General features: G+C 46.5%; 6 protein-coding genes across 6 annotated transcripts; 4 read left to right on the top strand and 2 right to left on the bottom strand.

The window, feature by feature from the left end:
• Window positions 1-158: 158 nt before the first annotated feature.
• JDV02_006474 (Thiamine diphosphokinase) lies at window positions 159-1,814 on the top strand. The gene is made up of 2 exons (XM_047987871.1): window positions 159-444; window positions 582-1,814. Exons 1-2 carry the CDS (start codon window positions 407-409, stop codon window positions 1,546-1,548), a joined length of 1,005 nt encoding a protein of 334 aa, XP_047843861.1. The 5' UTR covers window positions 159-406; the 3' UTR covers window positions 1,549-1,814.
• RPB8 (DNA-directed RNA polymerases I, II, and III subunit RPABC3) lies at window positions 1,259-2,320 on the bottom strand. The gene is made up of 2 exons (XM_047987870.1): window positions 1,863-2,320; window positions 1,259-1,799 (listed from the first exon to the last, which is right to left on the bottom strand). Exons 1-2 carry the CDS (start codon window positions 2,219-2,221, stop codon window positions 1,694-1,696), a joined length of 465 nt encoding a protein of 154 aa, XP_047843860.1. The 5' UTR covers window positions 2,222-2,320; the 3' UTR covers window positions 1,259-1,693.
• A 1,898-nt stretch (window positions 2,321-4,218) lies between these two features.
• Window positions 4,219-5,721, top strand: SEN34 (tRNA-splicing endonuclease subunit). Its single transcript, XM_047987869.1, has 2 exons — window positions 4,219-4,515; window positions 4,721-5,721. Exon 2 carries the CDS (start codon window positions 4,729-4,731, stop codon window positions 5,623-5,625), a length of 897 nt encoding a protein of 298 aa, XP_047843859.1. The 5' UTR covers window positions 4,219-4,515; window positions 4,721-4,728; the 3' UTR covers window positions 5,626-5,721.
• Window positions 5,291-9,133, bottom strand: JDV02_006471 (uncharacterized protein). The gene has a single exon (XM_047987868.1). It carries the CDS (start codon window positions 8,771-8,773, stop codon window positions 5,879-5,881), a length of 2,895 nt encoding a protein of 964 aa, XP_047843858.1. The 5' UTR covers window positions 8,774-9,133; the 3' UTR covers window positions 5,291-5,878.
• A 6,247-nt stretch (window positions 9,134-15,380) lies between these two features.
• ANP1 (Mannan polymerase II complex anp1 subunit) lies at window positions 15,381-17,305 on the top strand. The gene is made up of 5 exons (XM_047987867.1): window positions 15,381-15,658; window positions 15,724-16,403; window positions 16,457-16,776; window positions 16,830-16,925; window positions 16,978-17,305. The coding sequence occupies exons 1-5, from the start codon at window positions 15,582-15,584 to the stop codon at window positions 17,209-17,211; spliced, it is 1,407 nt and encodes a 468-aa protein (XP_047843857.1). The 5' UTR covers window positions 15,381-15,581; the 3' UTR covers window positions 17,212-17,305.
• Window positions 17,306-18,053: 748 nt separating this feature from the next.
• On the top strand, window positions 18,054-24,005 carry GEA2 (GDP/GTP exchange factor for ARF). Its single transcript, XM_047987866.1, has 9 exons — window positions 18,054-18,316; window positions 18,415-18,901; window positions 18,956-21,489; window positions 21,572-21,861; window positions 21,928-22,267; window positions 22,325-22,716; window positions 22,773-22,879; window positions 22,950-23,332; window positions 23,398-24,005. The coding sequence occupies exons 2-9, from the start codon at window positions 18,448-18,450 to the stop codon at window positions 23,710-23,712; spliced, it is 4,815 nt and encodes a 1,604-aa protein (XP_047843856.1). The 5' UTR covers window positions 18,054-18,316; window positions 18,415-18,447; the 3' UTR covers window positions 23,713-24,005.
• Window positions 24,006-25,906: the final 1,901 nt, after the last annotated feature.

Below are 25,906 nucleotides of genomic sequence, written 5' to 3'. Positions count from 1 at the left end.
AGTAGATCTCCACAGGCTCCCACCTTGCTACTAAACTTGCTACCTAGTACGTACCAAGGTACCTGCCTACCTACTAACCTTAGGTACCTACCTACTGTAGGTAGGGCTCATGGCGCCCAGTATCCACAAGAAGAGTCGATACCAGGTACTTCCAAGATACTGGCCATCTCGCAGGTACAGCTGCTCCAACCTCTCCCCTCGCTCCTCGAATTGGCGGCGCTGGTCGGCCGAGCTAGGACGGCGCGACACGACTAGACCCCGTATCTTGTCATGATGCGAGGGACCGTGTTCTGATCGGCGCCTAATTCCCTCGAACGAAGTGGTTCTTCAGCTTGTCAAACTACTACGGCCTCATACCCATTTCTTCGCCCACCCATCGCATCGCGTTGGAAAAGTTCTTGCCGCCATGAAGTCCAACATTGAGTTAATCAGCGACACGGACCGGTACGTGCGATGCCCTCAATGTTTCCTGCGGCAAATGACTCATGTCTCGCCCGACGACTGCTGTTCATCTTACCGAGAGACCACTCTCGACCGGCCTTTCCTACTGTCCAGTCGACTGACCGCACCTCGTACCGCAGCTTCCCCCATGCTACAGACGACGATGAGGGCGAAAGGACCTTGGTGGCGAATGAGGGCTTGTACCGACTGATGTGGAAAGACGCAGACGGCCAGTACCCCATCGGCTATATGTTGGGTCGCGTCGTTCAAGAACTTGAGCAGGTGCCTGCTGATGTCGTGGGCGAGATCAAGGTCGACCACGTCCTCCGCACTCTGTCCCTATTCCAGCTCCCGACCGAGGCGGAGAGAAGCCGTTCCGCTGCTGCCCTAGCCAGTTATTGGCGTCAAAGGGACACGTTTAAGCTGCTCAGAGGCTGGCGAGACGAAGTCTGGCCCGTCTACAGCCGCAAGGGCGAGCTGCTCTTCAGCATTGAGCGCGCGGCCATGGGACTTCTCGGCACGATGCGTTACGGCGTTCACATGACGGCATACGTTACCGACCCCTCCGCGCCACACGGAATCAAGCTCTGGGTGCCCAAGCGCGCCGCTGACAAGTCGACGTTTCCCGGCATGCTTGACAACACTGTCGCGGGCGGGCTCATGACAGGCGAGGACCCCTTTGAGTGCATTGTTCGTGAGGCCGATGAGGAGGCGAGCCTTCCAGACAAGCTAGTCCGTGATGGAGCCCGCAACGTCGGCACAGTCACGTACATATACGTCACCGAGGAGAAGTATGTCGGCGAGGATGGCTTCATCTACCCCGAGTGTCAATGGATCTATGATCTCGAGCTACCTGACGATGTGATCCCTCAGCCTAAAGACGGCGAAGTCGACGAATTCTACCTGTGCGACGTAAATCAGGTCAAGAGGGATCTTGCCAACGACAAATTCAAGCACAACTGTGCTCTTGTCGTACTCGACTTCTTCATTCGCCATGGCATCCTGACCGACGACAACGAATCAGAGCTGCCTGCCATCAAGGACAGAATGCACCGCCGAATGCCCTTTCCGGGACCCCACCAAAGCGGCTGGAGGCACGCGCGATAGTGCGCGCGCGCGGGGGGGGGGGCCTTCTCGTCCCAGGTGTAGACTCTTTAGGGGTAGTAGAACCCAACTGGGCGAAGGGGCGCGGGGGTGCCACCGCGGAGAGAAGCGCTGAGAGCTTCGCCTGAACAGACAACGGGGCCATCATCTATTTTTTAATGAGTAGGTAGACGTTGTCGACCCGCAGCGGCGTGAGCTTTTTTACGGGACCCTGAAGCGACATGAGGAGACCGCCAAACGAGACGTATGCGTTACTGCAGCGAAACACCAATTAGCAAAGTGACGGCATAAGCTCGACGTCACAGTTTTGAGCGCACATTGTGTTTCCGTCGTACGTCTCCTCAAACTTATAGATCTTGCCATGGCACACGTAGTCGTAGAGGTCGGCGATGGTGGCGGGCGCATCGCCGCCCTTGCCTACATCGCGCCAGCCTTTGTCGTCGTCCTTGGTGCCATCGGGCGCGAGAGTCGTGGTCAAGACAACATGCAGGGAGTCTGACACGTTGCAGGGGAACAGCTCGATATTGATGTCGAGTACCATGACGGTCTGCGAGTCGGTCGAAGTACACGAGATGCGCGCGACGCGATCGTATTTGGACTGGTCGTAGTCGGTCACGGTGAAGCTCTCTTCAAAAAGGGTAGCATCGCCGCCACCGCCGCTGTTGCCGCCAGACATTATGAGCGTAGTGTGCGGTCGAGCGCGCGATGCGTTACGGGAATGGGGGAGGAAGTTTGCCTTGATCGCAGGGCGGGCAAAGAGGCAACACTAATAACGTGGATAAGGTAGTTGGCAGTAGCAGGTTTGTCGATGTACTGCCTCGACCTCGTAGTACTGGGAACTTGCATAAACGTAGGGAAGTAGTGCATATCGCCCAAACGGGGTTCGGCCAATCTGCATCGCGACTTACATATTGATGCCAGACGTACCGCTGACCAAATTTCAGACAGGCTTCGCCCTCAACAAACGCCTTTTCCTTCGCATTCGCTAGCCTTGAGGAGAAAGGGGTCTCATTTTCTTTGGTCGTGTCGTTGCGCCCTTGGTGGGCACATGGCAGGCTCGCATCCCATACCACTCCCTGACAGGACAGCACCCACCTTGGGTGACGGCCGTTGGGACGCGACAGCACCATGTCATTTCGCAAACGTAACACGGTGATCAGGACTTCTGGAGCGTCTGCGCTGCCAAAGCAGAACAAGGAACCCGCTCCAGGCACCCGCCCTTCTCCAGTGGATGGCAGGCCAACCACATCCACAGGCACTGCCTCGCTGGACCAGCTGCTCGCAGGACACTCAGGGCTTCCGCTCGGATCGTCTCTGCTCATTCAAGAAGCAGGGACGACTGACTTCGGGGGAACCTTACTTCGGTACTGCGGGGCCGAGGGTTTGGTCCAAGGCCACACGGTCCATGTCCTGGGCGTAGACGAAAGCTGGAGACGGGAACTGCCTGGCCTATCCAGCGTCGCAAGTGTCAAAGCGTCGAAGCCTGATGGAGGGCAGCCAGACAAGATGTTGATTGCCTGGCGGTACGAGCCCTTGTCCAGCAGCCCCCGGGCATCCAAAGGTACCTGTCAACAAGTGTTTATTTGACAGGCCAGCGAACGCTGACTACCTGTACAGATGTTGCCGCCGCGCCGTCCCAAGAGCATAAAGTCAGCAACCCTTATTGTCACTCGTTTGACCTGTCTCGGCGCCTAGAGCCAATGTCCATCTGCGGACAGCTTTTTTGCTATCCCATACGAGATACGGCGGTGGCATCTCCGTTCTCGGGCTTTCTCACCAAAATAATGTTGGCGTTACGCGATTCTTCGCCGTCCTCTATTCACAGAATCTTGGTACCCAGCGCACTCTCTCCAACGCTTTACGGCTCGGCGGCTTGCCAGCCGCGCGCATTTCTACAGTTTCTACACGGTCTGAGAGCCCTATTGCGGCAGTTCTCAGCAAGGGTCACGGCACTGGTGGTGCTGCCTGTCTCACTGTTTCCACGTTCCACTGGCCTGACCCGATGGATGGAGCTGCTATCCGACGGCGTCATCGAGCTTGTCCCTCTGCAACACCGCAATTGTGGCGATAAGGAGAAGGCTCAAGGCATGCTACGGGTCCATGCCCTTCCTACCTTCCACGAGAAAGGCGGCGGGTTTGAAGGCGAACTGAACAGGGAAGACATGTCGTTCAAGCTCAGCGCCTCCAGCGGCATGATCATCACACCGTACAGTCTGCCACCAATTGGAGAGGATGGCGATCCACAGGCGCCTGGCACTCCAAGTTCTAAGGTGGACACGCCGCGGTCGCAATCGCTAGAGTTTTAGAACGCGATATATATCTCACTCCCAACTGGCGGAGAACGTCTCAAGCGCCACGGAAAAGTCGCACCCCGGTGTCGGGACGCCGAATCAAGCCTTGCTTTCTTCAAGTGAGCCCATAGGCGTCCATATCCTAATACGTGGCGCGATCGTACGCGCATCAGTGAAAAACACAAAAGCCGAGGTTCTCACAATTACCCTTTGCTCCTCTATCCTGTACCAGACTACCTCTTATTAAAGTAAGTCACGTACTCTTCGTACTGCCATGATGCTGCTCGCAAATGGCTGACTCAGACGCGGAAGCCAAGCTTTGCCAAAGTTAGCGTTCACTTGGACATTCAATTGATACATACGAAGTACCCCCCCCCCTCCCCCGATAATCTCATATCAGCTTCTCATCCACCTGAAATTTCTGCTTCGCCAACCCACTGTCCCGGCTTTCTCGTCACCCTTCCTTTCGCCTACTTCGTAGCATCTTGATCTACAGAGGTGCCCCTTATGGCGCTGGGCATACCGTCGCCCGAACCAGTCCGCTCGCGTCACTGCAACTAGTCAGGAAAGCACTTCTGGATTTGGACGCGAGGGGTTGCGGTTGCGGGAATCCAGCCAGCAACTCGCTTGGTGGACACGACGGCCAGCGCCTCCTGTCTTGTCTCTTATCTTTGCCTCGGTGAGTCTCGCGCATGAATCTCTTTATCCCGCGTTTTCCGCCTTGGCTTGCATGATTATGAATTTGAATATCTGTCAATCCACTGAACCTTGTGATGACACAATCATCAATTACGAAGACGACTTATGATTCAAGCCACTCCCAGACCTCTGCTCGATACATCATGTCTTATTTTAGTCTTGTTCACCACTGACCTCATCCTCAGTCACAGTGATGCCTGATACGCCACCGTCGGGGGACTGGGACAATCCCGTGCGCATTAGCAAAATAGCAGGACAATACCTGGTGTTTGACCCTGCGGCCGCCGCCCTCTTGAGGCGTAGGGACAATGTCAGTGGTACCTTGGTTGGCACAACTCCCCAACAACCTACCCAGAATGTGTTTCTTGGCCTTCCAATCGAGCTGCGCCCCGAGGAGGCTGATGCTCTGATCCGCTGTAACACGGCATATGTCGTTGACGCTGCCACTGCCCACCTGTCGAGCTTGTCCTGTCGCGATGCCGATACTAGGAGAGCCTACAAACAATCGCTTTGGAGGAGAAAGCAGGTGGCGCAACAAGCAACGTCCGACCGCAGTGCCAGGAGAGCCGCCGATGTCGCAAGCCGTTTCGGCCGGCCTAGTGTCCCTATCGCGCCTATTTCATTGTCCATCAATGTCCATCAGAGCGATGACGACGCTGGAGTGCCGTTGTCCGGGTCCGATAAGACTGTTCGTCAGACAACCAACAACGTAAACATTTGTGGCATCACACCGATATCGAGCGGGGATCTTATTTCTTCAATTACTTTGCACCCTGCCTCTGATGTGGCCAAGGCTTTCGACGGCCCCTTGTGTCGATATCTTCAAACTACCAAGTTCTACATGACGCCCGGTCTTCGCTTCGGCGCCCGCTATAGCGTCTATCCTGGCGATCCTCTACGCTTCCATGCTCACTTCATGGCTAACCAGTACGGCTGGCATGAAGAAATACCAGTGCTAGATGTAGTGAGCGGTGGCAGACTTGCCACAGCGGTCAAGAAGGCATTTCTCATGGGCGGCCAGCACACCCCTCAAGGGACATTGTCCCAGCCGCTGCTTTGCACAATCAGTGTCGAATGGGCCGCCATGTAATTCTGACCTCGCTTGCCGGGGAACCAATTTGGTCGGTGTCCAAAGATAGCACTGCAGATGTTCAAGAACAAATAGAATTTAACGGTGTCGCTGTTCCGTGTGATACTGAAGCACGCTGTGCCAGAAATTCATCGCCATCATGATTTACAATAGCGCCGCAGCATCAGCCGCGTCCCCAAAGCTCGCGCACTACATCCCTCGCTGTACGCAGCCGCCCCTGCATTGCATACGGCGATAGCGATTGTCATGTGCATCAAGGCACGTATATCCGGCTGAAACTCATAACATCCCGCCGACAGCATACGCATTTGTCGAAATTGTTCATGGCCAACGACACCCGACAGTCGTCACAGAGGCTCAGGCAGCGGCAAGGCCAGACGATGATGGTCCTTGACGAACTCTGGCAGACCACACAGGGCGGACTGCCAGCACCATCGGCTTCGACGCCAGGAGCAACGGGCCTTCCCGCACTCTGTGCAACCCAGCTATTGCGAAGCGACGCTTGGCGGCGGGACAACAGAAGTTGTTCCAGCAATTGCTCTTCTTCGTCGGGGCTGAGTTTGGCATTACGAGACGTGGGATCTGCTGTTGATGATGGCCAGGCGCCCATCGTCGTCAGCACACGAGCTCGACGCACCTGTTCGGAGCGACGAAATGCGGCCCGCGTCATGATCGTGCTGCTCCGGAAATGGGCTGCAAGCGTCAGAGCCTCGTCCCGTGCTTCGTGCGTGGTTGGGTGTAGCAGCCGTGCCAAATCGCCCATAGCCAAAGGGCTATCATGAAGTAAGGCTTCCTCCAAAGACGGCCGAGGCGAGCGTCTGGTAGGCGTCTTCTGCCCATCGGCCTCTTCGTCCCATTCAGAGGCGGGTTCTTCCAGGTCGCTGCCTGTGCTGGCCGCGGTAACGACACTAGATTGATCCCAGCCCTCGTCGTTCGAGCTCGGTTCGAAGTCACCACTTGTGTCGCTGGATCCCCACCATCCGCCCTTCACCCAGTACTGATACAAGTCTAAGTCAAGAGCTTCTTCGTCTTCAAAGCAGCCTACTCGACGAAACTCTGCCTCCACGTCTAAGCTGTCATTCCCAACCATCAAGCCCTCGGTGTCTTGACGTGAGGGTAGTTGTTGAGCCCTCTCTCCTTGTTCACCGTCAGACGAGTTGGCGTGATCGTACGCGGCTTTGGGGCGGCGAGCTAGGCTGAGTAACCAGGCCGGCTGCACCCGTATGCGTAGCACACTCAGGGTCCAAAGCGCAGACAGAGCACCAACTCTTGCAACGAGCTTGCCAATACTCAGGAGGAACTCAACCGCCATTAACCAGCGAGAGCTTCTTTCTGTAGTCCCAGCGCCCACCCGCACCCCTCGCTCACCGCGCCCCTTGGGTAGCTTTTGCGCTGCACGTTCCCGAGTGTAACCGTTTGAGGCCAAGACAGAACCGCTCTTGACTGGTATCAATCCGATCGTGCCGATCTGATCATGGTGCGAACTGGGCAATCCCATGCCTATGCACTGCCTCTGCAGCTCTTCTGCCTCGCGAAATCGAGCTTCTTCCAACCAGGTATGTCGTTGCAAGCTCACACCCCGATCTTCGTTCAGATAGACCGCTTCGCTCGCCATAGTGATGGCCGCAAAGCCGGTCCGTAATAATGCCGTGTAGAAATCCATCTCTCTCGTGATTCGGATGTCGGAGAACGAGACGTTCGCCTGCATATTGTGGTGCGCATGCACCAGTCTCTGTCGCAGGGTCAAGGGAGGGCTGTGGCGGTCGGTCGGCGGAGACAGGGCTGACAACAGCAAGGCCAGGCTATAGATGCAGACGCATGTCGTGATTCCCAGCAAAACCAAAACATGCGGGACGAATCCGATGATGCATACTGTTGGAAACCTCAACAAGCCCTGTGCGGCCGGGTTTCCCAATTCGAAAGACCACGCACTCCAAACAATGCTGGCCATGAAACACAAGCCCCAAAATCCCGTGTTCACAAGACGATATTTGGCCTGGCAGTCGAACACGCCAAGTATGTGACTCGTGACGTGAGTCATGGCAGAGAGTGTCGCTACCATAAGAACCTCGGGGGCCGTGTTGACCCGTCGTAGTATCATCGCACGAGTCAGAGCAATGACACTGCCGGTGGGCGACGAGCCAGCGCCGAGACCTTGAGGTGATTTGGAGAACGAGTCCCAACCAAGTTGGTTGCTGACCGCTGCATCCGCTTCGGCAAAAGCTAGAGACTGCTCAAACAAAGTCATGCCCGTCTCTGCGGCCAGGGGGCGACCCTGTACAGCACAGGACACGGTCTCGAGAAAGTGACTCAAACAGAACGTGCCAAAAAGTGGCCAAAGCCGGGAAAGGGATCCTCGCAATAATCGGTTGTCGTCCAAGTCCTGGCCAAGTGTCATACCAACGGCCACACAAGACCGCTCATCCGTGGCTCCGAGGAGGACAGCGGAGGCGAGTGAGTTCAGAAACCTATTGGGATGCGCAAACATGAGCTCAGAGCTCCTTGCCGAATCTCCCCAGCGCAACCTGCCGAACTCCGCAGATGTCTGGCATTGGACGGATTGAACGAGGCGATAGACTTGAGTGGCAAGGAGCGCGATTGGAAGTATGCGGGCCAAGAAGCGGACATGCCATCGCAGCCGCAACCTCCGTCTCGTAGCTGCATATATGTGAGTTCGATTCAGAACGATGGCCATGGCAATGCACGATATGGCCCACTTGCTGGTAGCATAACTGAAGACGCTCCCGAGACCACGCGCCCCGTCGAGGGACAAGCGCGGAACATGCGCGAGCGGGTCGCCACCCGAGGCGGAGTCCGATGGCGGAACGGCCCCTGCATCGTCCATGAGAGTGTACATATTCGAGCCTCCCGAGTGAGGGGCCAGTATGTCGATGGGCGTTGTTGTCGATGTATGGTCTTGGCTCGATGGGTCCAACGGTTCGACCAAATTGATGTAGGAACCGAGTTTGGTGAAAACTCGCGGACCGGCTCGCATGAGATCCTCAAGAAATGGCGCGTAGCGCGTCACGTTGACCGCCCAAGCCGTCAGATTGTACCATCCTGACGCAGCTGCGGCATGTGAGTCCGGAGAGGGTGACAGAGAGGGATGAAGACGTCCCAAGCCTTGAGACCGCGTGTACTCTTCCATGGTAGCCGGTATCAGCGTTGGCGGCAACGCGATCCGAACGCAATCAAAGGTGAGGTGATGATTTTGATCGCCTGTTTCATTCGTCGTGATAATTCCTCGCCCGGCGATAGGGGTCAAGGCGGCGATGATTTCGGAGACTTAGGACGGCGGTCAATAGAGAGACATTGTCGAGCTTCAGGTTCCTATCCACACCAACCCCAGCTAGTCGCCCAATCGACGACGCGAACGGGCCGGCGGGACCAGTATACGGAACACAGTTCGAGGCGGAAGCGCACCCTCAGGCAGAGAAGCAACTGTTGACGATTGTGTCTCTCGAACGCTATGTTATGGAGAGGTGGGTAGAACAAAGACCGAGGGTCGCCCCGCGCGGATGTGGGAAGATGGGGGAGGGGGGGGCCAATGGCGAGAACTAGCCCGGCCATGCCTTCTGCCATTCTCTGCCTTGGGTACCGTATAAACTCAGCAGACTCGTCACTGCCCCGCTTTTAAATAACCCACTTTTAGAGCAAGCAGCCAATAGTCGTCTATTTAGAGAATTAGCATAAGATACCGACCTATAATTCCCTATACCGTTAGCCCTACTAGATTGGCCTTTTTAAATTACTTTATAAGGGGTCTATAGCTTCGCAATAGCCTTATACTTAATGCCTTCGAACGGCGTCGCTATTTAGTAGCCCCTTTTACGTCGTTAATATCGTAACTATACCTCTATAGTCTATTAGTCCTAACCTTATATATAAGAGGTCTAGGCCTATGCGCCTATTACTTTTTAAGCATTAACGAAAGCCTATAAAGTAAATTAAGCGCGTTAAGCGAATTTACTTTAAGACTATATAAATAAATATATTACTTTTCCTTAAGCGGGCTTTTAAATATAACCCGACCTTATAAGTAACTAACTTTACCGGCTATAGACCTCTAAACTATATAGAGATATCGAAGTACTTTAAGATTCCCCGAACGATAATTTAAGAATAGGATAACGCTTATAAAGCTAGTCTAAAGGCTACCTCTTATAAGCTAAAGTAACTAGACCTAAAAAAAGAGCTACTTTAGCGCTTTTTTATAGTAAGGGAAGAAAAGAAAGTTATTATAGTTAGCTAATTTAAATATATTATATAAAAGATCTTTTAATAGCTTTATTTATAGTTATTAATATCTTTTTACTTCTTTAATAACTAATAGGCTTAATTTCGATATTATTATAACTTTATAAAATATCGTATTATAAAGTAAATTATAAAAAGACCTAAAGAATATATTACTATTATAAATAACTTCCTTTACTATATTTAGTATATTAATAATTATTATAAGCCTTAAGCTTTTAATTTAATTCTATATTCTTTAAGCTACTATTTTTAAAAGAGTTATATTATTAATCTTAATAAGACTTTAATATTATTTAAGTTTAGTAAAGGCTTTATATATAAGGATTATATATAAGCTTAAAGGAAAGAAGATAATAGACTATAAATTTAACTAGTTAAGCTAAAATAAATAATAAATAACCTTAATTCGTTATGTTTTTATTAATAGTATCTATTATATAAAGCTAAAGATAATATTCTATAGCTTACTATATAGTTAGCTACTTAAGTAAAAAAGCTATCTTTATTTACTAAAAGTTATAGTTAAATTTAACGAAATAGTATATAATAATAAGTATCTTTTTTAATATTAAATTATTAATAAATTTAAACTATTATATTATAATAATAAAGAATACTTTCTTATTATAAATATAGCCTTTTTTTATAAAACTTATAATATATTTAATTAGCTTTAAGAGGTTAATATTATTATAGCTTTTATATTATTAGGCTATATAAGTCTTTTATAACCTCTCGATATAGCTATTAATAGACCTTTTAAGGACTAACTTTATAACGCTATAGAATAATATATTAAGGTATAAAAGGTATAAAGCTTAATAATATAGATAATTAAAGATAAATATATTATAATAACCTTTATTATTATAAATATAATAAATATATTAAAATCTTAGATAGATTTTATTAATTAACTATTTATATAATATAATATTAGCGTCTAACTTAATAATATAAAAGATAACTTTATTTATATTAAAGATATTACTAAAGAGTAAATCGATATTATAAATTAATACCTTATTAGCCTTATCTTAATTAAAGATAAAAAAGGTATCTTTATATAGCTTTATAGTAATAAAATTATCTTTTATTATAATAATATATTTAATCTAATAGATCTTTATATTTAGCTTTTTATATAGACTATTAAGGAACTTAAAACGCTATATTATAAGAGATAGCTTTTTATAATTAATATAAAGAAAGACTTAATTTCTTACTTAATTAAAGCTAGGTATATAAAAATAGCCTAACTTTATATAGTATAATATATACCTTTACCCTATAGAATAGTCTTTAATTTATTATCTCTTTCCTTAATTTAAAAGAAGGCCTTACCTTTTTATTACTTATATTTATAACCTTAATCTTATATTATATTTAACTTAATACTTACCTTAACGCTTAAGACGGTATAAATAGTATATTCTTATAGCTATAATAGCCTTAACTTTTTAATAACTATACTCCTTTATTTAGCTATAATAAATACTATCTTTAATTAAGGAAATACTTATTATAATACCTAGGCTTAAGAGCTCGAGGTATTAAAGTTAGTATTATTAACTAGGCTTAGAGTAAGCGGCGCTCTTAAAGTTATCTATAACGTCTATATAGAATAGTTAGCTAACCGCTAGCTATATGTATATAGCTAAAATAGCGGTATATATAGACGACGTTAATAAAGCCCGTCTATAGCGCTAGCGGTATCGTAATAGCTTTATTGCGTTATATTATATATATCGGGGCGGGTAGGGTACTTAATTATAGGACCCTTAAATTTATAAGTAAAATATACTTAACTAGAAGTAGTAGGTAATTAGCTACTCTGCCCTATACGATATAAAAGTAGGGTAGTAACGAATCTATTAAGTTTATACAGTACTTAGGTACTTCCTAACATCGGTACTTAATGCCTTTAGTACCCTAAAAGGTATCTATCTCTATAAGTATTAAGTTAATTAGGCAATTATATATATATCTATAGCATTATATCTATATTAATAAATATATAGCTTATTAGATAATATATATTATTATTATATAATTATATAGTATAATATAAAATTTTTAAGTACTTTATATAATAAGAAACTATTTACTCTTTATTATTTAATCCGTAAATATATATATATATATATATATATATATATATGATACTTTACGCTAATATAAGTTACTTTTTTAATATTTTATTAAATTATTTATCTAAAATAATTTACTTTATATTTTTACTTTATTACTTAAGCTTTTCTATGCTAAAATAATTTAGCGGATAATCTTATAGTTTTACCGAGTATATAAACTAAGAGATAAAAGCTTAGCTTCGTCTATTCTTCCGTATTTAATATTAGAACTTAAAGAATAAGCTAATTATTTAGATATATTACTATCTTAGACGGTTTTTTATAAGCTATACTCTATTAATATAACTATATACATTATATAACGACTTTCTCAGGAAGTACCGTCTATAATACTAACTAATGGCGGTGCTCTCTAATCGAAACGATTGCCATGAAAGTCATGTGGATGTTTGACACCTACCTAAAGTATTCGCCCTTACCTATGGCATATCATGGGCATATCATGAAAGGGCAAAGCATGAATCCTAAAGCACTTGCAAGAAGAGGGACTCGCGGACGAGGCCATCGCTTTTACATTGGTCCAGGCCTAGTCGAAAAGTTGCCATATTTCATCAGGCACCCTCAAGGGCGCTATTAAGTGAGGCGCTAAGCGCCTCGCTCGTTCCACGACTCGCGTGAACTGCCTGTGCCATGAGTGCCAGATGAGCCTCGGCGTCTGTCGGAGGCAAGCATCCCTTGAACCAAAGGTTGGTGATTTCATCGCGTGATGGCAGATATGCGACGCAGCACGCTGCAAGAATGGAGTGGTGCTCCAACGGGACAGGGTCGAGTACTGGTGCCGTGGCAGCTTGGCCTAGTTCATCTTCGACCAACGCAGCAACCCCACCACAGATTGAGTCAACACAATCAATCCCGGCATCTGCGATGGCAGCGCCAGCCACAGTGATGCATCCGCTCAGCACATTCATCATGTCCCACTCTTCAAGTCCATGTTCAGCTGCCGTATGCCGAGCCATTTCGCCTTCCACGACAGTGACAACGACATCAACACCGCTCTTCGGCCACCTATTTGCAATGACAGCTCCTCGAAGAGCGGTTTCCAGGTGAGTGCTCAAGTCTCGTTCAGTGGAGTCTCTCAAGTAGCCTCTCCTTTGGCGAGTTGCGAACGGCGCATACTTGACATGGGTCGAGAGCATCATGTGTGGCGCAAAGGGTGCTGACCGTGGCAAAGATCGCGGGCCATGAACCGTGCACGTGAGTTTCATGCCACCATTGACTCCCGGCCGCGACTCCATCTCCAAGTATGCCGACCCTGAGGCAGAAGGCGTCACGCCAGTCTTGAGATCTGGGAGGACTCGACATCAGCGCGCTTCACGCTGTAGGCAGCGTGCAATTACTCACATATCCCCCTAATACCGTAGGGTTTCCTTGTTCGTTGTGCATTGAATGAAGCTTCGTCATCGTAAACAGGCGGAGCTGAAAGGCCACCAGGACCGTTAACTCGTCGGCGGTCAGCCATGCTGCCAGTCCAGGACTCATGCTGAGGTTTCGACATCTGCCTTGGACCACCCCAAGATAAATGCAGCAAGCCCAGAGTCATGCAATTAGCTTAGATATGTCGCTAACGGGGCCGGCTGACCGGCTCTTTGTTTCCGACACCCTACCTTCCGGGTCATTACCTAAAAACTTTTTCCATGGCCGCACAAAACCTGGAACTGGTGGTGCAGTTCTCCCTCCTCCTTTCCTTTTCTATTATACCATGCGAGGCGTCTGCCTTGTCTTCGCGCTCGCCAGTGCGGAAGTAGGAGGAGCGAGCGGTTGACATCCGCCAGCGCAGCTGAAGCAGCCAATGCGGTTTGGGCTGGCCTCGAAAGCTATTGAGTATTCCTTTCCCGTTGTTGGCTGGTCATGCCTGCCTGCGACTGCTGTTTCAGCGGCCCCGTGGTGGTGAGTTCTCACGCTCTCGTGCCCCCAATACGGTCGACTTTGACCACATGATGATACCTCACACCACTGTTCCGCGATTTCTGAGCGCTTGAACAAACATGCACTACCATCTGACTTTCCCTTGTTTCCCGGTCCTCTTTGGAGTCGCATAGACACGCCGTCCATACTCGTCGATCCTTACTGACAGTCATTCGGCCAGGTCATCTCATACCGCCAGTCTATTCCAACTATGAGCGTTATGATTCGCATTCGTTCTCCTATCTGGTACGTCATGCACGACAGCACACATCGCTCGGTCGCCATCTGCCTGCCCGCTTTTTTCATGATGAGAACCAATTCATCCAGTTCTGCTACTGAATCTCTGTGATGACTCCCAATATACCATACCAAGATCTCTGATCTAGGCTCCTTTTTTGCGAACGTCGTTCTGTTGTCACATACCAATTGTCTCGATCGTCTGCTGACAAACATCTAGAGCGCGAGGCTCTTCATCATTTTCATTTTTCGTGGCGAAGTATATCTAGCCACAATGATAGGGTACGTCTCACCTAGCAACGGGATCTCTTGCCGCGCGGGCTATACCAGCTCGATTTGATGACACAAGTTCTATCCATTCCACTACTTCATGCTGGCCAAGTCGCCCTCCCGCACTCGAGCGAGATTACTCGCGATGATGAGTTGTGGAGTTGCTCCTCGGCGTGATTCGACTTTAGTGCTCCTGCAACAGGTTGCGCGTTCTGCGCTGCCTGAAGTGGTGGGCCGGTCGGAATGACTGAGTAAATTGGCTTGTCTGACCGACGCTCCCCGCTTGATTGAGACGCCCGTTGCTACTATTGTCGTTTTATACTCTTCTCTAACAATCCTAGCAGTGAGTTCTATAGGTATTCGTTATGAAGATTAGTCTTTTAGATATATACTCTTTATTTAAAATTTTTTTTAAAAAAATCAAGAATATTATAGTAAAATAAATTCTTTTCCTTATATTTATAATAATGTTAATATTTTACGCTAAGAGCTAATTATATTATTAAAGGCTAAAGTAATTAAAAGAGTAAAATAAAAGTAAGATAAACTTAATAGCCTTTTATATATTTTTTATAAATATTAAAATAAAAAGAATTTATTATTATTATTATTATTATTATTATTATTATTATTATTATTATTATTATTATTATTATTATTATTATTATTATTATTATTATTATTATTATTATTATTATTATTATTATTATTATTATTATTATTATTATTATTATTATTATTATTATTATTATTATTATTATTATTATTATTATTATTATTCTTAAAGCCTGCTCTCGACTAGACTATAGGTTAAGCCTAGTCACCCCCCTCAAGAGCTTATGAGCTCAGGGGGTCGAGTGGTTCGTAAGTTGACAGATACGCCCCACGCCCCGCCGCCCTGGTAAAGCAGCCACAGTCACCCCCTGCCCGACGCGCGATCCTCATCAATCGTGTTCGAAATCGGTTCTCACTGTCAACCGTGGGTTGCACGACGGTCAAGCCCGATCACCCAGAGCATCGCGTTCATCTCGTGCACCTCAAGAAGCCGAGACTACATTCTGCCATATCCAACTGCGCACGGCTCCGCCGAGATCGTCGCCATCTTCGCATGTCTTGCTTCCTGGCCACAAGATGATGCCACGGCATCACACTAGCGGATTTGCCAATGGCTATCCTAGCGGAAATACTTTTGACATCTCTCCTCATAGGTGACCGCGCCAGCTCAACTTGCTCCATCGTTTGCTGCGCTTCGCTAACCACGGGACCGTGGCAGATTCCAGCCTCGAAGCTCCGCCCCAGCAAACCGTCGTCGAAGAAAGATACTGATCCGTCTTGCCGCGGTCACCACAACAGTCTTCGTCTTCGGTCTGTGGTTGTGGCCCTCGAACCCTTTGGTCTCCGTCGTTTCTCTGGGCCTGTTGTCCACGACCGCCAGTCTCGAGCTCGAAACCGTGCGCTACTACGATCTAACAAATGTACAAGGCTCCGCTCGTGGCTGGGAGCGGGAGGAGCGCATCCTCCTCTGCGTTCCTCTTCGGGATGCCGAACCGCATCTTCCCATGTTCTTCTCTCACCTGCGCAACTTCACATACCCCCACCACCTCATTGACCTTGCCTTCCTTGTGTCTGACTCCAAGGACCGGACTTTGGAGGTATTAACCGAGAATCTTGAACGAATTCAAGCCGATCAAGACCCCAAACAGCCCTATGGCGAGGTGTCCATTATTGAGAAGGATTTTGGCCAAAAGGTCAATCAGGATGTGGAGAGTCGCCATGGATTTGCCGCCCAAGCCAGCCGTAGAAAGCTTATGGCGCAGGCGCGAAACTGGCTGCTCAGCGCTGCCCTGCGTCCATATCATTCGTGGGTATACTGGCGTGATGTCGACGTTGAGACGGCGCCCTTCACAATTTTAGAAGATCTCATGCGCCATAACAAAGATGTTATTGTCCCTAGTAAGTCCTTCGATTGACCGAAGCTGCGTACTGCTCTGATAACGACCCTGCAGACGTTTGGCGGCCCTTGCCTGACTGGCTCGGCGGCGAACAGCCCTACGACCTAAATTCGTGGCAAGAGTCAGAAACAGCGCTGGCTTTGGCCGACACACTGGATGAAGATGCTGTCATAGTCGAGGGCTATGCAGAGTATGCCACGTGGAGGCCGCATCTGGCTTACCTTCGTGATCCTTACGGCGACCCTGACATGGAGATGGAAATTGACGGCGTGGGAGGCGTCAGCATTCTCGCTAAGGCAAAGGTTTTCCGTGCCGGCGTCCACTTTCCCGCATTCAGCTTCCAGAAACACGCTGAGACTGAGGGTTTCGGAAAGGTAGGCTATGTTGTTCTAGGAGTTGTCGCCTTTGGCTAACAGGATGCGCGAAGATGGCTCGGCGTATGCAATACTCGGTTGTCGGCCTACCCCACTATGTTATCTGGCATCTGTACGAGCCGAGTGTCGACGACATCAAACACATGGAGGTAAGATATAGTGCATCGAATTGAGTCTAGCCTGTTGACTGACCGTGTATAGGAAATGGAACAAGAGCGGCTTGCTCGGGAAAAGGAGGAGCAGGAGAAAAAGGCGAAAGAGCAGAAGATCAAAGAGGAATTCGGAGACACGAACTCGCAATGGGAAAAAGATAAGCAGGACCTTAAAGAGCAGCAGCAGCATCAGAAACCTCGAGATGCTGGGACAGGGGACATGCGCGATGGAGCAGTAGGAAAGGCAGCTGGTGCGGCAGTAGCGAGAGGCGCTAATATATAGCTTAAACCCTCTTCTTTATTAATACTATATATAAGTCTTCTTAAAATTTAGAAAAATATACTAGGAAATAGTAGCTTATATAATTGCTTTATAGTTATTGCCTATAAGCTATTACTTTTTTTATAAGTTTAAACTCTTTAAAATTAAAGTTATTATATTTTTTATTTTTTTAAGTTTATAATTAAATTCTAATATATAATAAAGATAAAAAAAACTAATATAATTAAACTTTATAGGTTATATTATATTATATATAGTCTTTTATTAAATTTAATAAATATTAAAATATATAAAAATATTATAGTTTACTTAATTTTATTATCTTAAATATTTTTATAATATATATATTATAGTTAAACTTTTAGTTAACTTTTAGATTTTAAAAAACACTTAAATAATATAGAGAAACTTAAATATTTAAAGAAATATATTATATTTATTAAAGAATTAAATATAATTATATAATTTTAAGAATATTAAAAAAATAGAATACTTATATTAAAAGTACTAACTAGTAATATTAAATATATATAGCTCTTATTATTAAATTTTTGTTTAATTTTTATTAGAAGCTTTATTAAATAATTTATATATAATCATATTAAAATAAATAAAATAAAATATTTATAAGAGATAAGTTTAGACTCTAATATATTTCTAGCTTATATAGCCTATAATGTATTAGTACGACCTAGGTTTATAAAGGGACATAAAAATTGCTGACCTTATATGCCTAATACGGGCAAGTCGTCGTGAGCTAATCTGGGGCGCACCCAACCAATCACAGTTGACCGAGTGTGAACTGCTGGACGGCTAAGGAGCATTCAACCTACAACTGACCAGACATCGTCACCTCCTTCCCACTCCATACCGCAGCCTCGACGAGACTTGCCGCCGACAAGCGCGGGACACACCAGCAAAGTTTGATCGCGACAATCACCCACCTCTCGATGCGACTAGCCAACACCTCAATCGCACCTGGGCTTAGATTTTCTTTGCTTGCCTCGATCGTATCCCTGAGAACGGCCGTTTCGCCACAAGCGTCTGGCATTGGCGGCCCCAAGCCCCCGAGCCATTGCCTCGCGACAATATCCCGTGGGGACTAGTACGTGCTGGATTTTTTCTGCGTTAGGACCTTCAACGCCTTGATGCGTTGCCGAATAGGAAGAAGTTGGTGACTAACAGCACCGTGTCTTCGGCTAGGACTTTGTTGCCGCCCTGGTACGCAGACAGATCATGAGCCGCGATGCCCAGGTGTCTGGCACAACGGGTGGCTCCGTGCCCATCTCTGGCCTCATAGTTCGCTCGCAGGAATTTCACCACCATGACGCGCCGCGAATGCGTTACCGTAGCCGCCCAGTTTCCGTTGCCGTCGACCCCATCTCTCTCGTCATCTCAGAATGCATCTCGATTACATCGGCCATTCAGAAACATGCCCGATCGCCACACTCTTCCGTCTCGGCCATCCTCGGCGGCAATCCTAATTCTATACACTTGGGGCCGCCGAGCCCTGCCCTCAAAGGCCGCAGTAGGAGTCCTCTCGCCGCTTCCACGCTTTCCGCCGAAAACAGCACGGACGCCATCGCCAACAGTCGTTGGGGCCTACGTGGTCAAAAGGGCAAGAGCATGCAGGACAATCCCATGATTGCTGGATTTGGAAATTTGAGACACGAGATTGCAGCTGTCAAGGGTCAGTATATTTGCCATCCCTGTGTTCTGGCGCGGACATTGACCGAGTGAGCAGACATCCGGACATTCGACGGACCGACGCTGCTAGCACCTTTCCTCCTTGTCCTTCAGGCCAAGGGTACAGCGGCGCCCGTGACGATCCTCGCTCTCGGCGCTCTGAGGAAATTCCTTGCCTATGGTTTCGTCTGCTCCGAATCTCCTCGATTCGCTCTTGCGATGCAGTCGCTGTCCGCCGCTGTGACGCACTGTCAGTTCGACGTGAGCGATTCTGCGCAAGGCGAGGTAGTGCTCCTCATGATCCTCAATCTCATGGAGGATATGATGTCAGGGCCCGGCGGCGAATTTTTGAGCGACGAGAGTGTATGCGACATGATGGGTCGTGGCTTGGCCATTTGTTCCCAACCGCGGTTCTCTCCCGTCCTTCGGAGGACTGCGGAGGCGTCAATGGTGAGGATGTGTCAGATCATCTTCGAAGATGTCAAACATTTGGAGGCGGAGGCGGGGACAGGAAGTGACGATCTGGACCATCGAACACAGGACGGCCTTGAACGCATAAGGATGGATGAACCCACTACAGCGAACCCTGTAGAGGACCTCTCCGGCGACGAGAAGGAAGCCTTGCGCGGCAGCCGTGAGGCCTCTCCAGGCGCTGATAATCCCAACAGCTCCTCCGACCAACCCTCCACAGATGCGTCGACGGAAGACGGCAGCGACGGATTGGATTCCGTGGACCTCAAGCCCTACTCTCTGCCATCCGTTCGAGAGCTTTTCCGCGTTCTTGTCAACTTCCTTGACCCTAATGACCGCCAACACACAGACACAATGAGGGTCATGGCTATGCGCATCCTCCACGTGGCCCTCGAAGTTTCCGGGCCGTTCATAGCCCGCCACCCCGCTCTTGCGACAATTGCTGAAGATCGATTATGCTGCTTCCTCTTCCAGCTCGTCAGGTCTGATAACATGGCTGTACTGCAGGAATCCCTGATCGTTGCTGGCACGCTCTTGGCAACATGCAGAGGGGTCCTCAAGCTGCAGCAAGAACTCTTCCTATCCTATTTGGTCGCATGCCTCCATCCGACTGTGCCCATACCCCGGGAGCCGGGAATTGATCCTTCGTTGTACTCTGGCATACCAGAGACGCCAAAATTGGTCAAACCTCCCGCTTCACAGCAAGGAAGCGGTCGGTCCACGCCAGTTCCCGTCAAGGACAGGCAGAAGCTGGGCTTGGAAGGCGGGGCTCGCAAGCCTGACGCTCGCCAAGCTATGGTAGAGAGTGTTGGAGTCTTGTCGCGAATGCCAACATTCGTGACTGAGCTTTTTGTCAATTATGACTGCGACGAAGATCGGGCCGATATGTGCGAAGACCTGATCGGACTCCTTTCACGCAATGCCTTGCCAGACTCGGCAACCTGGAGCACCACGAGCGTTCCACCTCTTTGCCTCGACGCACTCTTGCGATACATTCAATTCCTAGCCGAGCGCCTAGAGGAGGCACCCACGTATGACGGCTATCCAAAGCCCGCTGTGCTGAGGGAACAGCGGCGACGAAAGAGAATTATTGTCAGAGGCACGAGCAAGTTTAACGAGAAACCCAAGATTGGCTTGGGCTACTTGGAAGCACAAGGCATCCTTGTGGATGCGAAGGACCCGGTTGAGGTGGCCAGGTTGTTGAAGGGTACATCGCGGGTTTCGAAGTCCGTTCTCGGTGATTTTCTTTCCAAGAAGGGAAATGAAGCCGTCTTGAACGCATTTATGGACGAATTCGATTTCTCGAACAAACGCGTCGACGAGGCCCTGAGGATATTACTGGAGACGTTCAGGCTGCCAGGAGAGGCTCCGCTCATCGCGTCAATAGTAGAGTCCTTCTCCGAGAAGTACTGTTCCGGAAATACCCCAGAGGTGGTGGCCAACAAGGACGCTGTCTTCATTCTCACCTACGCCATCATCATTCTGAACACCGATCAGCATAATCCGAACCTCAAGTCCTCCAAACGAATGACCTTTGACGACTTCTCAAGAAACCTTCGTGGACAGAACGACGGCCAAGACTTTCCGGTCGAATTCTTACGAAACATTTTTGACTCAATCAAATCAAACGAGATCATCCTCCCCGACGAGCACGACAACAAGCACGCCTTCGACTACGCCTGGAGAGAATTGCTGCTGAAGTCTGAGTCCGCTGGGGACCTCATTGTGTGCAACACCAACATTTACGATGGCGACATGTTCGCCGCGACCTGGCGACCCATCGTCTCAACATTGTCTTACGTATTCATGTCCGCATCCGATGATGCCGTTTTTGCCAGAATCGTTACTGGATTCGATGAATGCGCCCGGATCGCGGCAAAGTACGAGAACTCGGAGGCTCTCGACCAGATTGTCTACTCTTTAAGCCACATGAGCACATTAGCTGTCGACCTACCATCGAGCACGTCACTCAATACCGAAGTCCAGGTCGGTGATAACAGTGTGATGGTTAGCGAACTGGCGGTGAAGCTAGGGAGGGATTTCCGAGCACAACTGGCAACTTTGGTTTTGTTCCGAGTGATCACTGGCAACGAGCCATTGATCCGCCGAAGTTGGAAATACGTACGCTACACACCCTCATCTAGTCCACTTTTTGAAGTGCGGGACGGGACCAGCAGCTACTTGGATTACTGACAGTCTCAAGGTCATACAATTGTGGCGCAACTTGTTCGTGAATGCGCTTGTTCCGCCGTTTCCTGTACCCGATGGCTCACCAATACTGATCTCACCAATCCCCCTGCAAACGCCATCTCAAGTCATAGACAGAGCTTCTCGCTCGGTCGATACCGGGTTTTTTAGCGCGTTCACGTCTTACATCTCCAGCTACGCGGCGGATGACCCCCCTGAGCCATCCGAGGAGGAGTTAGAGAGCACGCTCTGCAGTATTGACTGTGTGAGGTCCTGCAACATGGACGTAGTTTTCAGCAACATCATGTGAGTTTGCTTTTTAAATGTCACTCGACATGATCCACCGCAATTTGTTGACATAAATCCCCACAGGAATATGCCCGCTACTCTGACCGCAGAGCTGGTGCAGTCGATGTTGGACCAGATTCCTGATGATGACCAAGCAGGTGTCATCAGTGTCAAGCAGGATACATCAACGTCCCCAACTAATGGACAAAATTCTGTATCGTCTTTACCCAGATATGATCCGGGCACACCGTACATCCTCGAGTTTTCTACCATCCTCGCCACCCGCGACGCTGCGGCGGTCGAGCGCATGGGTAAGCTGGTATTTGATACAGCCCAAAGAGTACTTCGCGAACCAGGACAGTGGCATCCAATAACGCTATCTCGCGCGGCATTTTATGCTCTTTACATTCTGAAGAAAGGATATGTGAGTCGACATTCTATTCTCGCGCTTCATCGTGAATCGTACTCACAACTGGTGTAGGATCACGACTTCGCAAATGTGCCCTTTTTATTGCATAGCATTTCAAGTTTGCCGCAAGACGTCGTCCTCAAGACCTCGGACACCATCCTCAAGGGCTTGGCCACGTGTACTGGCGAGCCTGGCCCTTTGAGAAGTGAGATGATGACCTCGCCTGACTTCTGGGCAATCCTGAGGATCCTAGCAGCACATGAAGCATCAGCTGCACTGGTCTTCGACATCCTTGAAAAGAGCGGTGTGGGCAGTCCTCCGGCGATTATGGCGGACAATTACCAGGCAGCCGTAACTCTGCTGGACTATTTTGCCTCCTCTGCATCTACGCAGCCAGTCTCCGCCAAGGCAGCGGATCCAGCCCATCATCGCCAGGGGGGGGGACAGGCGAAGCACACCACAGAGTAAGATCACTCAATCCAGAGTTAATAGGTCGGCTGACCCTGACGACAATGAACAGGCAGAACCAAACTATCGCCCGGGCATGCAGAGCGGTCAACATGCTGCACAGCATGACTGCCCGCGTGCCTCAGCTTATGCAGCAGTCACATCTCGAGACCAGTGAAGGCAAGTCATGACATGCATCTGCGTCTCGTTTCGCGATTGCGCGTTCGCTTACTAACGCCATGCGCTGAAGCTTGGTCCGCATATTGGCTCCCTATTTTCGAGGCTCTCATGACGCAGTGTACCAACCCGTGCCGTGAGGTGCGACAGCTGGCATTTTCAGCAATGCAGCGCTCGCTCTTATCGCCTGAGCTTACATATACGGATGCAAAGGAGTGGACGGCGATATTCAGCAAAGTACTATTCCCGCTGATCCTTCGACTCTTGAAACCGGAGGTGTTCACTGTGGACCGAGATGGGATGAGCGAGATGAGAGTACAGTCTGCCTCGCTCTTGTGCAAAGTATTCCTCCAATACCTGGTTCTATTATCTGAATGGGACGGCATGCAGGGCCTTTGGGTCAAGGTTATCGATGTCTTGGATCGCCTCCTGAACAGTGGCCAGGGTGACAGCTTGGTACGTACTATCTCTTAACAAGGCATCGCTGTGCTTGGATTGTGTGACTGATGGCTGCACTGCAGGAGGAGGCGGTGCGGGAAAACCTCAAGAATGTGGTTCTTTTCATGTCGAGCAGTGGCCTTCTTGTGTCCCCGGCGGAAAACCCAGCCAGACAGGAGCTGTGGGACGAGACGTGGAAGCGCGTGGACAGATTTCTCCCAGACTTGCGAAACGACCTCGCAGCCGAGGGTGCCGATGAGAGGGAAGCAGTTTCGAGGGAGACAGAGGAGGGGACGGACGTGGGTCACAAGACCACCTTGAGAGGAGCTGATCCAGCTCGGGAGGGCGAGGGGGATGAGCATGAGCTCGAAGGAGACGACCAAGTAAGCCAGGGCTGATTTCTTAGAGACGACAACTTGGCCCCACGGACACCCGCTTGTACGCAGAATCTGGACGCTGTCACTCGATCGCGGCAACGGGGCTGGTGGAGGACGCCCACTAGGGAGGAGCGTGAAGCCCGAGACAAGGCGGCGCATTGCCGTGGTTGAAGAGTTCAAGAAATGTAATACCAGACTCATTTCTGTAACCAGCTATCGCAAGCCTCACACAGGCAAAGCGTTTAAACTACCACGAGGTGACAATGCGTCCGTAACAGAGCTAAACGAACTATACTAATTTCGGTCGGAACGGCAATTTAAAAAGCTCAAGGCGTTATATTAATATTCGTTTAAAATATAGCCCGTAAAATACCTCTATACCTCTATTATATATTATTAATGTTTTAATAATATATATATATTTTATAGTTATTAATAGTCTATATAAAGCTAGTATCTTTTAGTAGTTTATTTAATATTATTTTATATTATATTATTATAATATATTATTCTTATAAAGAAAGATATATCTATAAGTAAGTATATTTTACTTTTTAGAGTTTATATCTTATTTATAAATTATATTAGCTATTTTTATATTTAAGTCTAAGATAAGATTAATATATTATATATTAATATATATTTTTTAAAAATTTAATTAAGTTATATTATTATATAATATAGCGCTTATATTAATATATTAATAAAGAGTAATACTATTCGTATAGATATAAAAGTCCAGCTATATAGATAATCTACTTTTTAATTTATTTCTAGTTAATTATATACTATATAGCTTACTATACTTATTTAAGGTTCGTAGCTTAAGTTAATATAAGAGCCGCTTATTAATCGCTTATAATAAGTATAGTATACCTACCTTTATATATCGTAATTAAAGCGCCTTAATACTATATTATACCTTATAAGGCCTATCTTATAAAGCTACCTTAAGATACCTTTAAATAGCTTCCCTTATAGTCTTAGCTATAATATAGATCTTAGCTTCCTTATTAATATACTATAGTTACTTACCGATAAATTACTTATTATTAATAAGCTATTTATTATTAATAAGTTACTTATTATTAATAAGCTTTTTATATATAGGCTTTTTATAGATAGGCTACTTATTACTTAAGTTAGTAAGTTATTTATAGGCTATAATATTAATAAGCTAATTAATAATATTTTAATATAATTAAAGATAATAATAATAACTTTATTAACGTATCGATATTACCTTTATTAATGCTATTATTAACCTTTAATACCTTTAAAGACCTTTTTAACTTCTTAACTAACTTTTATTACGAAAATAAAGCCTACCTTATTAAAGCCTCCTTTATTAAATATAAGATTAATAATATTAATTAGCTTTTATATATTATCTTCCGCTATAATTATAGCCTTAAAAGAAGGTTTAAAAGCGCTAGCTTTTAAAAGTTAATATTTTATAAGCTTAATTACCTTATTAAAGTTACTACTTTAATTATTAAGTTTATTAATTAAAAATAAGTATATAAAGTAAAGGAAGGTTAATATAATTATAGCTAATCTTTTAATTTATTTATATATATTATCTTTCGCTATTATATAGTAATTTAATAAAATAAAGGAAGGGAGCTTTTAATTAAGTATAATATATAAGCTTATAAAATAGTAAATATTATTTATAATATTAATTTAAACTTTTTTTTAAAAAGAGATATTTATAATAATAAATAAATAATAAAAAGAGAGCGCTTTAATAATTTAATAGCTATTTAAGCTTTCCTTAAAGAGCTTAAATAAAAAAGGAGATTAAAGTTAATAAATTACTTAATAATAAAGGTTATCTTAAAGCCTTTTTTTAAACCTACCTTTAATATTATAAGATATAAAAGAAGTTTCTAAAAGTTATTAGCCTTAATAATATATATATAAGATTAATTACTTTAAAATACCCTTCTTTTAAGTTATTAATATTATAGATTATAAAAGTATTATTAACTTTACTTTTAGCTTTATTAATAATAAAAAAGAATATTATTTTTAATAACTTATTAAATAGCTTAATAAGCTTTATAAAAGCCTTATAGTATTCGCTTTAAAAGTTATTATTATAAATAAAGAATAAGCTTTTTATATAATCTTTATAAAGGTCTTTATTAATATATAATAATAGGTATATATATTATATTTTTATTAAAAGGATAAAGTTAATAATAATAAT

The sequence above is a fragment of the Purpureocillium takamizusanense genome, chromosome 6 (genome assembly GCF_022605165.1).
Source record: "Purpureocillium takamizusanense chromosome 6, complete sequence".
NCBI lineage: Eukaryota > Fungi > Ascomycota > Sordariomycetes > Hypocreales > Ophiocordycipitaceae > Purpureocillium > Purpureocillium takamizusanense.
The sequence above is the reverse complement of the archived record's forward strand: the minus strand, read 5'-3'. Positions and strand labels throughout refer to the sequence as shown.

Bases quoted from the DNA above. Each gene is read 5' to 3' on its own strand.
- ANP1 (XM_047987867.1), top strand. From the start codon at position 15,582: ATGATGCCACGGCATCACACTAGCGGATTTGCCAATGGCTATCCTAGC. The intron at 15,659-15,723 runs GTGACCGCGCCA...GGACCGTGGCAG, and splicing joins TTTGACATCTCTCCTCATAG to ATTCCAGCCTCGAAGCTCCG. The intron at 16,404-16,456 runs GTAAGTCCTTCG...ACGACCCTGCAG, and splicing joins CAAAGATGTTATTGTCCCTA to ACGTTTGGCGGCCCTTGCCT.
- JDV02_006471 (XM_047987868.1), bottom strand. From the start codon at position 8,773: ATGGAAGAGTACACGCGGTCTCAAGGCTTGGGACGTCTTCATCCCTCT.
- JDV02_006474 (XM_047987871.1), top strand. From the start codon at position 407: ATGAAGTCCAACATTGAGTTAATCAGCGACACGGACCG. The intron at 445-581 runs GTACGTGCGATG...CTCGTACCGCAG, and splicing joins TTAATCAGCGACACGGACCG to CTTCCCCCATGCTACAGACG.
- SEN34 (XM_047987869.1), top strand. From the start codon at position 4,729: ATGCCTGATACGCCACCGTCGGGGGACTGGGACAATCCCGTGCGCATT.
- GEA2 (XM_047987866.1), top strand. From the start codon at position 18,448: ATGAGCCGCGATGCCCAGGTGTCTGGCACAACGGGTGGCTCCGTGCCC. The intron at 18,902-18,955 runs GTCAGTATATTT...CCGAGTGAGCAG, and splicing joins CGAGATTGCAGCTGTCAAGG to ACATCCGGACATTCGACGGA. The intron at 22,880-22,949 runs GCAAGTCATGAC...CATGCGCTGAAG, and splicing joins ACATCTCGAGACCAGTGAAG to CTTGGTCCGCATATTGGCTC.
- RPB8 (XM_047987870.1), bottom strand. From the start codon at position 2,221: ATGTCTGGCGGCAACAGCGGCGGTGGCGGCGATGCTACCCTTTTTGAA. The intron at 1,800-1,862 runs GTGCGCTCAAAA...GTTTCGCTGCAG, and splicing joins ACGTACGACGGAAACACAAT to TAACGCATACGTCTCGTTTG.